Source organism: Thamnophis sirtalis, unplaced genomic scaffold (assembly GCF_051295495.1).
Source record: "Thamnophis sirtalis isolate CommonGarterSnake01/CBP01778 unplaced genomic scaffold, rThaSir2_p1.2 scaffold_11, whole genome shotgun sequence".
NCBI lineage: Eukaryota > Metazoa > Chordata > Lepidosauria > Squamata > Natricidae > Thamnophis > Thamnophis sirtalis.
In genome coordinates this window covers 18,569,397-18,584,612 of record NW_028261391.1, presented here as the reverse complement: position 1 = coordinate 18,584,612, position 15,216 = coordinate 18,569,397, and the positions used below count along the sequence as shown (strand labels likewise).

The 15,216-nt window shown below is 40.7% G+C and overlaps 1 protein-coding gene across 1 annotated transcript in view; it reads right to left on the bottom strand.

Moving 5' to 3' along the window:
- WDR49 (WD repeat domain 49) overlaps nucleotides 1-15,216 on the bottom strand; it is a 148,998-nt gene that overhangs the window by 70,772 nt on the left and 63,010 nt on the right. Inside the window, exons 9-10 of the mRNA XM_087725297.1 lie at nucleotides 6,400-6,564; nucleotides 3,796-3,911 (exon numbers count right to left, since the gene is read on the bottom strand). Coding sequence (XP_087581423.1) covers nucleotides 3,796-3,911; nucleotides 6,400-6,564 — 281 coding nt within the window. The remainder of the gene's footprint in view (nucleotides 1-3,795; nucleotides 3,912-6,399; nucleotides 6,565-15,216) is intronic.

Here is a 15,216-nt window from a genome sequence, read left to right as displayed (position 1 = left end):
GGCACCCGGAGGAGGCCAACCCTGTGAGATCTAATGGGTCTTTGGGAGGTAATTGGCAGCAGGCGGTCTCTCAAGTACCCAGATCAACTTCATGAGTCACAGTGGTGCAGTGGTTAGAGTGCAGTACTGCAGGCTACTTCTACTGGTTGCCTGCAATTTGGCAATTCAAATCTCACCAAGTTCAAGGTTAATTCGTCCTTCCATCCTTGCAAGGTTGGTAAAATGACAACCCAAATGGTTGGGGGCAATACGCTGACTCTGTAAACTGCTTAGAGAAGGCTGCAAAAGCACTATGAAGCAGTTTATAAGTCTAAGTGCTATTACTATTGACTTTTGACCACAATTCGGATCAGAATTTACATTGTTAAGGCAACTGTTAAGTGAATTGCATCCAATTTTATGACCTTTTTTATTACACTTGTTGGGTGAATCACTGAAGTTTTTAAGTGAATTAGGATGTCATTCAGCAAATCTGGCTTAACCCATTGACTTTATCTACTGGAAGACAGTTGGGAAGGTCACAGATGGTGGTCACATGATTGCAACTGCTGTAAATACCTGTTCATTGCCAAGTGTCCAGATTTTGATCACATGACTATGGGGTTGCTTCAATGGTTGAAAATGTGAAGACTTGGGATTGTAATCATAAATTTCTAAGAGATCACTAGGGGTCAGCCCTACTAAGTAGATCAGACCATGAAATCAACTTGATTGTAAGTCAATTTCTGTCAGTGTCATTGTAACTTTAAACAGTCACTAAACAAATGGTTGTTAATCAAGGACCAACTGTATCTTCTTTTGGGGTCCCCTATGCTCTGAGTCATCGCGTTCTAATTCTCATCGAATAAATAATATTAGCAAGTAGGACGCAGGAAGTGGGTCTTCTCTGTCATGTCATCTGCTGTCTGAAACAACATGATCTCTGAGATTTACATGTCCCCCACCCTCACCCTGTTTAAATTAGCCTTTAAAACGTCCTCGAAGACCTGGGTTAAAATGGTGAGTGACCGTGAGTTGTTTTTAAGTTATGTATTTGTTTTTGTTGATGTGCTTATGTGTTTAAAATAATAAAATATTTTTAAAAAATGGTGAATGACCCTTTGGTCTATTATTAGATGATGCTTTTTTTTCCCCTCTGCATTTCATGCTCATGTTTTTGATGATGCATATTCTCCATTTTATTGTCTTATTTTGTAAGCTTCTCAGAGCTGTGATACCCTGGGTGGCCTAAAAATGTCGTAAATAGATAAATAAATCTCTATTACAGTACCTACGGAGAGATCTAAAATGTTCTGTATGTATACCAGAGGTGGTATTCAGTCAGTTCTCTCCGGTTTGGGTGAACCGGTAGCAGCGGCTCCGGGAGACTCCACCCACCCACCTTGATGTAATGTATGGACACTGTGTATCTGCAGAAGGTGGTGTGCATCAGAGGTGGGTTCCTACCAGTTCGCACCTATTCGGTAGAACCGTTCGTCAAATCTACTGAACCGGTTAGAAGAGGTTCCACCAGTGGACCCAGAAAGCAGGCCACACCTACAGAAGAGGTTCCAAATTTTTTTGAAACCCACCACTGGTCCTTGGATATGATTATTCTACACTATCATGCTCATATTTATAAAACTCAGTGCTTCTGTGAAAGGTAAGGATGACTACTGCGTTTGTGGTGCAATCAGAACCTTGCCTGTGTTGAAGTTGTTTTAACGCAAACCAAAGATGCCTTTTAAAAAGCAAGTTTACATCATATTCTTATGCATGCCAGTGCTGTGTGTGAGGTAATTTAAGGTGGTTCTGACAAGTGTTGTCGGCATCTTCATATCCGGTCACATGGGCAGCTAGCCACTCCCATCTGGTCACATAGGCGGCAAGCCACTCTCACAAAGGAGGCCACACCCACAAAGTAGGTTCGAACAATTTTTGAAACCCACCACTGGTGTGCATGCACAGATGCGGCATGTGCACCCACATTTGTGAACCTGTAGGAAAGGTAAGTGAATCCCACTGTTAATGTATACCTGAGGGTAGCAGACAAACATGAGGATTATCTTAAATCAAACAACTTTATGTTATCATTTCCATCCTGGCCTTGTGTAGAGTAGAAAGAAAGTGACCTTGAGAGAAATTGGCAGGAATTATTTTCTATTTATTTAAAAGATTTATATGGCCACTCATCTTAGGCAATTCTTGGTTTCCAACATTATTATCGGGTAAAAGAGGCTGAAACACTTTTTAATGTTTTTTTTTAATTGACCTGTCTCAATAACAGTATTTTAACCTTCCTGAAGAGTCAGTTTCATGGTCTAGTCCAGAGATGGTATTCAGCACATTCTGACCACTCCTGGAAAACCAGTAGTGGAAATTTTGAGTAGTTCAGAGAATCAGTAAATACCACCTCTGACTGGCCCTGCCCCAGTGGTGGGTTCCGGATCCCATTGCAACCGGTACGGTGCAACGGGGCCGGGCATCCACCACATGAACGCGCTCAGCATGCCCGCATACAGCCACAGCACGTGCATGTGTACTTACCACCTGTGATGCTCCAGCTGCTCAGCAGACATCGTGCAGGCGCCATACAGTCCGTGCAAATGCGAGGAAGCCCCAAACAGCTCAAATACAGGTAAGGAGCGTGGGCGGGCGGGTGGGTCCTCCGGAGCACCATACCGGAATGGTACCTGGTGCTCCCAGCAGGCACCTGTATGCTTGTACTGGGGAGTACCAGTCGTATACCACCCCTGCCCTGCCCCCATCTAGTCTCTGCCTCCCAAGTCCCAGCTGACTGGGAAGAAATGGGGATTTTGCAGTATCCTTCCCTTGCCACACCCGCCAAGCCACACCCACAGAACTGGTAGTAAAAAAAATGCAATCCTGCCCCTGGTCTAGTCTACTTAGTAGGGCTAACACCTAGTAATCTCTAAGTGGTTTATGATTACAACCCCAAGAATTCACTAGAAATGTTGGAAGCTGTGACTCCATCATAACAGGAATGGAATCCATGGAATCACTTCTGCTCTGAGCAGCTTGAATGTTTAGCCTTAGCAAACAAAGGAGGGTGTTGTACATGAATTTTAAGTGGTCCTACAATACGCTTCAGCATAGGATTCAAATCATTGCATTTAAATAAAGAATATGTCTCTGTCTATGTGTGTACACAAACACACTCTTTTTCATCTCGCCAAAGGTTTTAAGAGATTGAAGGAAAAATGTAAACTCAAGAAATCCTTTCATAATGCATTCCTTTGTTTTGAAAGCCTAGCCTATCTTGAATACACTCTGGGGTATTATTGTTATTATTATTTGTTCTTGCAAAAACCTTGAGAAGAAACTCGCTGAACTTCCTGTTGAAAACTGAAATTCTTTATTTGATCAAGACAGATGAGAGCTTGTTCTACTACGCTGTGCCAGTGAATGCATCTTTTCTTGATTTCCATTGTCAAGCAGTTCTTGAATTACTGGGGCAGATTGTTATCCCCCATTAATGGAAGCAAAAAGTGCACTAGTATAGTTTTCTACATTTACACTGACTTATATATCATTTCACAGTGCTTTATAGTCCTCTCTAACTGGTTTACAGAGTCAGCATATTGCCATCAACAATCTGGATCCCCATTTTACCCACCTCGGGAGGATGGTAGGCTGAGTCAATCTTGAGCCTGGTGAGATTCGAACGGTGAAATTGCAGGCAGTCAGCAGTCAGCAGAAGTAGCCTGCAATACTGCATTCTAACCACTGCACCACCATGGGTGTTTATAGGCTTATATTTACAGTTCCTTTAAAGTAGAATACTCTTCACAGTACCTGTCCCATCCTACGACCAATATAGTCCAGCTTAGCACCAAAATCTGAGAAATTTCAACTGTTTGGTCCCTTCCAGCATTGAGCTTATGGTGACAGTATCCATTAAAGTCCCAGACCTGAAAATTTGGAAAAAATCAGGATATCTGATTTATATTATTTTTTAAAAAATAATAATACTGAAAAATAGCAATAAGTAATAATAGGATGGAGACTTTAATATTAAGTTTTACATTTCCCATATTAAAAAAAATTCAGTGCACTTTACAATGTCTTATCAATATTATCAACAGTACAACATAAGCAGCTCTATGTTCAAACGTATATTACAAATCATATTTAACACTTTTTTATTTTGAAATTTTTAATTTACTTTAATCACCATAGGGTTATCATCCTCTAGCTTTTATTCCATAGGTAACATGGTACACAATTTTAATTTGTATTCTATGATTTATTGTTTTCAATGATGACAATAACAATTAAATTGGAAAATGGAAAAAATAGTACATCAAAACCATAGAGCAAAATGTTTCTTAGTAACTTCAAAAATAATGTTAAAAATCTTAAGGCTACATAATCCATGTGTTGGGGAGGAAAAACATGATTGATGGGGAACCAATGACATATAAACCTTCTTAAACATTAAAGATCTTACAATTGCAGCTAATTTACTGTACAATATCAACATAATATTATATTAACCCAGAAAAGCTTAAGTAAAGCACGTTTCCATCTACTGCTTTGTTAATCATTTGGACATTTTTGGGAAAATTCAAACTAATAAACCCATTCTTCATTCTTGATTACATCAGAAGACAAAGCCTGAAATATTTAAGATGTTTATCTGTAGCATCAACCAGAAACTTGCCATAAATGTGAAATGTAGTATTTTTTTCATCTGACTTGAGAGACATACTCATCTACTCACTGATTTTGGGCTCATGCAAATGAATTAAAATTACTCCTCCCTTTACAAACCTACTATCATGTCCAAAAGTGTTTTATCCTCCTCTGTGAGTATATTTATACAGCACAATTTTGCTCCTTCTTTTATGGTTTCTTTTATTTCTTCCTTAGAATTCTCTCTTACTGCTCTACTTGTTAACCCGGAAATCTTGTTTGCTATGCATCTCTGAATTCACAATTCCTCTGGGCTTAAGTTCAACTCCTGCTATGTTTCTTTGCTGTTCCAAACATAGCACAGAAGCTAAATTTGGCAGAGAAAATTTGAAGGCAAATGTGCAGTTGCCAGGTACCAGTTACAGGTGTATATTATGGGAATAGAATTAAACCATTAATACTCTGTTTCCTCAAAAATAAGACCTACCTCAAAATAAGCCCTAGCCTGATTTTTAGCATGCTCCTAATATAAGCCTTACCCCCAAAATAAGCTATAGTTAAGATCATCAGTGGAGGAATGTGGCCAGAGGCAGTGAGGGCACAGGGGCCAACATTGTCTAGCAGCAGCTGCAGCCTGTGCAGTGCAAGTGAGTTGATTATATGCCAAGCAGCAGACAGAGGCAGAGGTGCAGGGAAAAAGGCAGGTGAGCCCAATGCACCACATAGGTTGCGGGAAAACCGAGAGGTGCAAAGAGAATCCTCCCATGGCTGCCCTCTCACTCTGTCCCACTGACTCTCTGCCTGTTCCCTTGCAGCCACAAGCACGCAGAAGTGGGCCAGTGGCCATGCAGGGTCCTGCTGGATGGGGCTGCCAGAGTCACCACCGTGAAGTGGGCAGGTGTCAGGGTGTGGATGGTGTGGCTACGGGGGCCCTGAAATAAGCCTGTGTGGGTAGAATGGGGCAGCTACACCCCTCCTGTCTCATGGTGGCAGCACTGGGGTGCTATGTGGCCTCCTGCCCCATTGCAGCTATGAGCAAGCAGAAGTTGTTTCCCTGTACATGCAAAAAAATAAGACATCCTCAAAAATAAGGCCAAGTGCTTATTTTGGAGCCCAAAAATATATATAAGACCCGGTCCTATTTTCAGGGAAATATAGGTAGTATCTAAGTCGTGATCTTAATGTCCAAAAGAATATGTTATCATTTATTATATATAAATATATAAATAATGACTTTCATACTGAAAGTCCCTGTAATGGGGGGAGGAAAGTAAGAAGGAAACAAGTATTCTATACGTAAAGGAGAGTATTTAAAATCTTTTAATCAGAGATAAGAAAAGCAGAGGCCCAAAGAGAGGTGCTATTATTTGTTATTTCTATGCCCAATGTCCCTAGGGGGTCAATAAAATAAAATTTTAAATAATGGAACTGAAGCTGCAGATGATGGGATTCATTCATGGTGCTAAATTATGAGTAGGCCAGTTCAGTTGCGGAGTAGCAGACTATATGGATCTGTTTATTGTAGTTTGTATATTATGACTTAAAACACAACATGAGTGAGCTCAATGAACTTTCACTTCTTCAAGAAATCATAAGGGTAAAGGCAAAAGTTCCCCTTGCACATATGTGCTAGTCATTCCCGACTCTTCAAGGTCCACTAATGAAATTTCTTATTGGTAGATGCTCAAACTACACCTCTGAAAATATGAAATGGTTCAGCCCATTTCATTTCGTCCCTTTTTAAAAAATACATATAGTGTGTACCTTGACTGCTCCATCTGTGCCCCCGGTGAAAAGCCGGGTCTCAGTCCCGTCAAGAGCCATAGTGCTGATCTCTGCATTGCCATGACAACCAGTAAACTCTTTGATTTTCTGCCCAGTGTCAATCAACCAGAAGATAACTGTAGATCCAGTATCTGAGCTGATTACCTGAAGAAGAGGAGAGAAAAGTCACTCAACTTAAAACCTTGCTGACATGCTCAGCTTCCAAACACCTGTATTATAATAAACTAATACATATGCCGTCTCCTATCAATTTGAAATGCAAATCAGTGCTGATTTTCTCACCTTTCTTCCAAATCATAAAGTTTGTAGGTTGATTTTGATCCTATGCTAAATACCTTTCTTCACAGCAAGCTTTATTTAACTGATGAGTAATGATGTAGTTATCATTCAACAGAGAAAAGATATGACTTATTCTTATGGCAGATACTATTTTAATCCAGACAGGGACAATGAATCTTTTAGCAATGAAAATTGCAATCTTTTCCAAACAAAATAAAATAAATCTAAGGTTGCAGTAGACAAAGAGGAAAAAGCTTTGTAATATACAGATAATAAATACCAGCCTTCCTTATGTCAGCAAACTGCTCCATATATAAAGCATTAAGGGAATGTCTCTGAATGCATTAGCTTGCAACATTAGTATTATGCATTTATTTTTAACACCATATTGGCGTTTATTTTTACTGTACATTGGAGGAAGGGCCATTTGGATAAATCATGACATATGACACTTGCCCCCTTTCAAAAAAAAAAACCTTGGTAAAATGTGTGTTGTGATTTCAGAATGCAACCCCATTTTTTTTAATAAGTCACCCAGCCATTCTCATGTCTACCAATAGATTAATATTTATGAAAGATGTACATGCAGGTAAAACCTACTAGTTATGCTCTTAGTAAAATATAACTCTCTCTTGCCTATTATAATTTTGTGTGCATGGTTTTTTTCCCCCCACACTGCCCAATCACTTTCCTGGGGAAGCCAGACCAATTAGATTAGTGCTCTTCATTTGTGTTCCTCAGCATACGCCTTCCAAATCTGCATATAATTTATATTCATTATGTTTGCTAGCCATTGCTCTGGCTTCCATAGTTACATTCTGTGAATATATCCAATCCCCTTTGAAAATAATCCAAGTTCAAGAAGTATGTCAAGAAAATGACATACCTAGTCAATGTTAGCTAATCTTAAAAAAGCTGAGCAGGCTTAGACCTGGTTAGTAATTGAATAGGAGTGTCAGGACTGTCATCCTGTTACGCTATGCACTGCCTGATGCCAGTCTGCCATACTTGATGGGAAGGGGAGTTGTGGGGTGGGAAAAGGGGAGCGGTAGGATGAGAGCATCAAAACTAAGCTTCAGAGCATCTCGTGAGAGCTGTCAGCCGTTCCATGCAGTGGAATGAAGAACTATGCAGCTCACGAAAACAGGGAATGTTACCCAAACAATATGTTAGCACCTAATTGGACTCTCACTGACAACCCGGGGGAGGTGGGAGGAGTCAGGAACAAGAGAAAAGTTAACCATATGCTTTGGGCACAAAAACCTCAGATCCAGCTTTGCTTCCTCTGTAACCACTTGGCTTTAGTAAAGTATTGTTCTGACCTAGCTTCCCAAGACAAACCCTCTGAAATGAACTCCAAAGATTCCTTTATTAGGAGCACCGGCAGCCCCAGCAAAAAGTTTCTCTCTCAATGCAGGCTAACAAGTTTGGCTGGGCCAGAAGATGAATAGTTGTCTGCCACATCTATTGACCTCCGCCCGCTGCCTTTTATCCCCAGAGTTAGGGGCCTTGCTAGCAGTGGTGGCTCTTCCTTCCCAAGGATTAGCCCATGGATTTCCACTGCTCTCCTCTTCTCCTCCTTCTGTGCATTTGTGTGTCAGGCACTGGACCCAGCTGTTCTCCTCTTCCTCATCAGCCACCTCCAGATTTGGGGTTGTTGACTCTCCATCTGAGGGCTGATGGATTCTCCTCTCTCTCTCTCTCTCTCTCTCTCTCTCTCTCTCTCTCTCTCTCTCTCTCTCTCCCTCCCTCCCTCCCTCCCTCCCTCTCTCTCTCTCTCTCTCTCTCTCTCTCTCTCTCTCTCTCTCTCTCTTCACCCTCAGAGCTCTCAGGTTGCCTTGAGCTGGCCCTGACTCCCACACCTCCTCCACCTCTGATTCCGCTGCTGGAGGGGCCAGTGGCCGACAAGTTTACTTTTGGCTAACCATGGGCTTGAAAGTCTTTCTTTTCTAACTGAACCAGTTGTGACAACTGATAGGAAACTCCTGGGGTGGTATTCTACTGGTTTGAGTGAACCGGTAGCTCCGACGATCAGCTGTGAGCAAACCGGTTCACTCCGATGATCAAGTGGGCCAGCCCGCACCTGTGCTTTACTGACCTTTATCTTCTCAATTGAGTCGTGTAGCAGAGCGGATTGCCATGCATCAGCTGTTTTCTTCCCTAGCGGAAGGTAAGTTTTCTCAAAATTGTGCCTGCTCTCAAAGCAAGTTATCACCGAACCGGTTGTTAAGCTGGTAGGATACCATCACTGGATACTCCCAGTATGTCTTTTGTGAGAGTTTCCTAATAAAGACTGAGGATTACCTCACAGTTCTCCAAGAAGTTGAAGGAGTTCAGTTCCTCTTAAATGGCTTGGCTTGGACAGAAAGGAATCTGTATTGCAGACAAGTGTGAAGCTCCTTGAAACAAGTGATTGCTCAGTGTGAGTGAGAAAGTGCAGATGACTGTTACATCCCTGGTGATTTACATCTATTGCTTCTTTTTCTCACCTTTTCTAAAAATGAATATTGATATGGACGAATGTCTCAAAGCTGCAGTAGCTGCAATTTCTAGCCTGACACTCAGCAAATTGCTCCATATTTATGGCATGAAGGGATTCACACTCTCAATCCTCACAATGCAGGTAGTCCTCAACTTACAACAGTTCATTTGGTTACAATAGTGCTGAAAAAAGAGACTTGTGACCATTTTTCACACTTATCACACCATGGTTACATGACCAAAATCCAGACATTTGGCAACTGACTCATTTTTATGATGGTCCCAGGGTCACACAATCATCTTCTGACAAGCAAATTCAAGCCAAGTGCACTTAAAAATAATGTTTCTAACTTAACAACTGCAGTGATTGTCCCAAAAGTGCTTTTTTCAAGAGGCAACTGGACTTTCTGGTTTTTCTTTGAAGACATTTCGCTTCTCATCCAAGAAGCTTCGCTGAAGAGCTGAAGAAGAAGCTTCCTGGATGAGAATCGAAAGGTCTTCAAAGAAAAACCAGAAAGTCCAGTTGCCTCTTGAAAAAGCACCTTAGGGACAGAATGACTGACAATCTCCATAGACAACTGCAGTGATTCACTTAACAACTGTGGCAAGGAAGTTTGTAAAATGGGACAAAACTCACTTAACAATTGTGTCATTTAGCCACAGAAATTTGGCCTCAATTGTGGTTTGTAAATTGCGGACCAGAGGTGGGTTCCTACCAGTTCGCATCAGTTCGGTAGAACCAGTCCGTCAAATCGACCGAACCGGTTAGAAGAGGTTCCACCAGTGGACCCAGAAAGCAGGCCACACCTACAGAAGAGGTTCCAAAAATTTTTGAAACCCACCACTGTTGAGGACTACCTATAATTTCAGCTGAGAAGTTTTACAAACATTCTGACATAAAACAATGACAGATAACTTGGAAATTGCAACCGAGAAAACTCCATGGATGGGCTTGTGATATCATCAAACCTGAATTCAATTTGAGGGAGATAAATTGACCTCCATTATCATTATTTTTTTCCTGTAGTCTGCTGCTGAACCAGTTCAATATGGAATACTTTCCATTAAAATATGACAATGAAATCATGCCAGGCTGTTTTTTTTAATAATAATCATGCCAATGACTTACGGCTTACCAGAAAAGACAGAGAGCATTTCTTCTATAGATAGGTTTTATTCATCCTTACTTCTGAATAGATTTCAAGTGAATTAGTCCCCCTATTTTATTTAAAGTTCATCTCGCTTAATATAAATACCATCCACCAAACAGCATCCCAAGCATTTCTTCATTTTGTTTGGTAGACAGATTGTATTGGGTAGATGTGTATAGCTATAAACTTGGTGCAATAATATAATACCTTTATTATTTTCACTAGGAAGATATACTGTTTATATTTGATGTATTTATTGATGCTGTAACATTCTGTAACCAGGTACATCTGGGTTGAATTAGTAAATCAAAGGTCAGAATGAAGCTATTTACCTGTAAGTGAAGTAAGTTTGCTGCTTTTCAATATTAATAATTAAACAGAATTTACTTGTAAAGAAATGAGAAGTTGCAAACATATTTGTGTTAAATTGTGTTCTTCTAAAATCCTGGAAGCCTAATTATGAATGGCACCCATGAAGAATTTTAATTGCTATCCAATATGCTTTTAATAACAGACGTATCATTCCTAGCCTATTAAAAATTCTCCTCCAAAAAACCTGGATGATAACACCTGTTATTTCAAGAAAGCAAATGCACTGTAAAGAAGCTTTTCTCTCTCTCTTGGCAAAAGGTAAAAAAAAAATAACAAAACCAGCTAAAAGCCTTCTTTTGGCTGTACAAGTCAAACAGATGGGAGTTCTTAGGCTAGTTTTAATAGCTTCATCCATTTCCTTACTTTGATCAGAGTAGAACAGAACTTCCATAGCTTATGTCTGTTAAAGACATGGGGAGTCCTTGAATTAAATAGGCTTTGTGAAAGCAAATAGCATGCAGTCGTTCCATAGCCATGAAGAAGAAGAAGAATCAGCCAACAAACTCAACAGGCCTAAGGAAAATACCCCCCCCCCCAATAGCTTTATACTTTCCTTAAGAAAGACTTGTAAAAAGAGGCATTAAGTAGAGTTAATACAATATTTTTGGGAGGGAAAAACAACCATTCTTTCTTATATTTGTTAGGAAACAAATAGATAGGGGCCATGCCATTCTACTCTACAAATTCAGAAAACTTGAATGCACAACAGAAACTCAAAATAGCAGCTCAGCGTAGCTCGAATTCCCAATCTCTCCAAGCTGATGTGGAAATTTAGCAAGGAAAGTCAGTGGAACATAAGTTGCATGATTTTGTATGATTGGAAAGTATGTACAGTAGAATTCTTATTTACCCAAAGTACTTTGTCCAGGTTGAACTGAATGTGGATATAGTATTTGTAGATCATTATCAATACAAGGAAGCTGGAACATACTTTAGTCACTTCTCAGTTGAGAAAAAAAATATTGAAATAAGGTCTAAATAGACCTACTCTTAAAGAATGATCAGACATTCTTTAGACATCAGACATCAGCTCAGGTTGCTAGATCCCAACACGTATGTGTTCTGATTGGAAATAAATGTATAGGTGCCTTGGCTACATTGTAATGCTGCTTATAGGATATTGTGTAATTTTATTGTAATGTGAACTACCTGGAATCACAACCTTGAAATGGGCAGCTATACTGTATAAGTTCTACATAAACTCCCATTTCTTTCCTATACTTCGAATTTTTTAATTCCTCCGTGCAGTTAATGGACAGCCTATGAGACTGGAGAGCACATGGAAAACCATGCCGAGCCAGCAATTTCTTACCACATAACCACATGTTCATGGAAAGCTCAAAATGAGAACATAAATAGAAATGTGTTCTCCAGCTCAGGGTCCTAGCAAATGATACTGAAGGCCACAATTGCTCCAATACTAGAATTAATTTCTAGTCAGGGTGAATGGTAGATATGACAAGGGGTGGGCTTCAAAATTTTTAGCAATGGGTTCTCTGCCAAGTTGCTGGGTGGGTGTGGCCATGGTGGGCATGGCATAGTCGGCTTCCCGCACCAGAGGCCTGTTTTTCACCCTACCCGGGCTCCAGAGGCTTTCTTCGAGCCTCCAGGAGGACAAAATCGGCCTTCCCCGGGTCCAGAGGCTCCCTGAAGGCCAGAAACAGGCCCATTTCCAGCTTCCCTGAGCCTCCGCAAAGGCCCTGCACTTATCTGACGTCCAAAACGGGCCATGTGGAGACTTCTGGGAGGGGTGGGGTGAGCAGGGCCAGCCAAGAGTGGGATTTAGGGGTTTGCCAAACCTCTTCGCTAGAGGATTGCTCGGACCCAAGCAAACCCAGATAGCCCCTCCCCCTTGCTTATGAGATTACCTAGTCCTCTTTTAAAGCCTTCCAAGTAATCCCAGTTTGGACAGCCAAAGCAATGCACATAGAACTTAGTTCAGAATTTTTTACCTCATCTATGCTTCTCAAATCAGATAGCAGCTTGCTTAAGTCTGAATTAAGAAAAGTGTGGGAATGCTACTAAACCACCCGACTTCTTGTTCTGTTTTGCTGAATTTTTCTGTATTGCTTACACTAAAATATGTGGATAAGTAATGGAAAGTGAATAGAAATGGATATTCCGTAAGGGTATTTTTACTTATTTTTATTTATTTGTGGCCAGAACTGAATAATGCATCCAGTTCTGTTCATCACAATATTAAAAAAAAATATTGAGACTCTGGAAAGAGTGCAGAGAAGAGCAACCAGGAAGGTGGAAGCTAAATCATACAAAGAACAGTTGCAGGAACTGGAACTGTGTATGTTTAGTCTAGTGAAAAGGAGAAATTGGGAGACATGATAGCAGTAATCCAATATTTGAGGAGCTCCCACAAAGATTGGAGTGGGGAGGTCAAACTATTTCCCAAAGCACCAAGACAATAAACAATGTATGGAAACTAACCAAGGACTAAGGAGACCAATCGAGAGCAAGTGAGAAATTTCCTAAAAGTGAGAGCAATCAACCAATAGAATAGTTTGTCTTCAGAAGTTGTAGGTGTTCCATGACTGGAAGCTTTTAAAAAGAAACTGGACAGCCATTTGTCTGAAATGGTATCAGATGTCCTGCTCAAGCAGGGGGTTGAACTAGAAAACATCCAAGGTCCCTTCCAATTCTATTCTTCTGTTCTGTTCTGTTCTGTTCCATTCTACTCCACTCTACTCCACTCCACTCCGTTCTATTCTAATTCCCCCCCCCTTTCTGTCTTTTGTATCAATAACATTTCCAGGGAACATAGAAAACCCCCTAATGTATATGTATTAATTTGTAATTTTCTTCCATATTCTCTTCCTGCTAGGCACTTGCACACTTCCACCTTCTCTTCTGGCTGGGTACTTCCCGTTAATCATCATCTTTATCCTTCTAAATTATTCCATGTTATCAATTGCTGCTTTGTCCAGTTATGCAACCTGTAGGATACTGCGAAGCTGCCTTAGCTGCAACTAATTAGTATATTTATCCATCTAGCCCAGTACATTATTATTATTATTTGCTATCAATCCTTTTTAACTGCAGATGCCAGGAAACAGCCTGTAAAATTTTCTGCATACAGATCATGTGGTGTACCTCCACTCCTACACAATGGCCTTCTCTCCATATGCTTCATTTCGTGTTTTCAAATTTTCCATGTTCCTTCTCATTCTCTGGCAGGAACTTCATTATTGATACCTGTATCTGTCTCTGTATATTTATTTCTATCAGGGGGTACTTCCATTTTTTTAAAAAAAATAGTACTTGTTGCACTGGACAGCTGGTACAAAATATGTTAATCGGCTGAACATGTTTATGTTTGCATTGGAAGTCTAAAGAACTATGTATTTATTTATTTAGAAGCAGTGTTTTTTTTTTACAGAGCCCTCCTTTTATTTTTACAATGCTAACTGTATGTCCAGCAGTACTGCCAAAATAATCAATATATCAATTCGGCAGTCAAGCTAAAACAAAGACAAATGACTCCTTCTCCAGTGCCTTAGAAATGCCCCATGGTCCTTTAGGTCTGATTTAAATAACTTCTTCACATTGCTGAAAAAAATTCTACTGGACAAATATACAAAGCTGGAATGGAAGCAGAGAGATGCGGCAGCTTCACTGTCAGTGCTGTTATAAGGAAAGCACAGTTACATCACCATGGAGAAGGACATACTAGAAGCAGTCTCAGTGTGACATTTGTGCTATCCCGAGTTTTAGAATTATTCTGCCTCAGGGGTCCAGAGAGCTGTTGAAGCTTGGCAACGCCAGAACGAGTGTTCAGAAGTGAAACCGCCAAGATGAGAATCTCAACAGGAGCAGCGAGCTTTTCTCCTGAATTAGAATGGCTGACATGCACAGTAGTATGCAGAAAATGAGATTTCAAGAGAAAGCAAAGCAATGGAAAAAGGAAGCATATTCACCCAGATAGCCATTTTCTCATTTATCATGTGATTTCTAAAGAATTAAAGAGATCCCAAAATCCTTGTACGTAATAGCAATAGCACTTAGACTTATTTACTGCTCATAGTGGCAGGATTCAAAGAATTTTACTAGCTGTTCTGTGGGCGTGCTTTGTGGGCATGGCAGGGGAAGGATACTGCAAAATCCCCTTCCCTCCCCTCCCCACTAACCTGTTTTCCAGCTCCATTCCCCTCTTCAGGGCATCAAAAGAAGATCAGCTGGGAAGCTGGGAGGAGCAGGGGCGGGGCCAGCCTATTTGCCAGTTCTCCGAACTACTCAAAATTTCCACTACCAGTTCGTCAGAACTGGTAAGAACTGGCTGAATACCACCTCTGGCTTTGCAGCGCTTTAGAGACCTATGTAGTTTACAGAGTCAGCCTATAGCCCCCCAAAAATCTGGGTCCTCATTTTACCCACCTCGGAAGGATGGAAGGCTGAGTCAACCTTGAGCCTGGTGGGATTTGGACTGCCAAATTGCAGGCAGTCAGCAGAAGTAGCCTGCAGTATGACTATACACCCACTTTCCCCAGAGCAAACAATATTT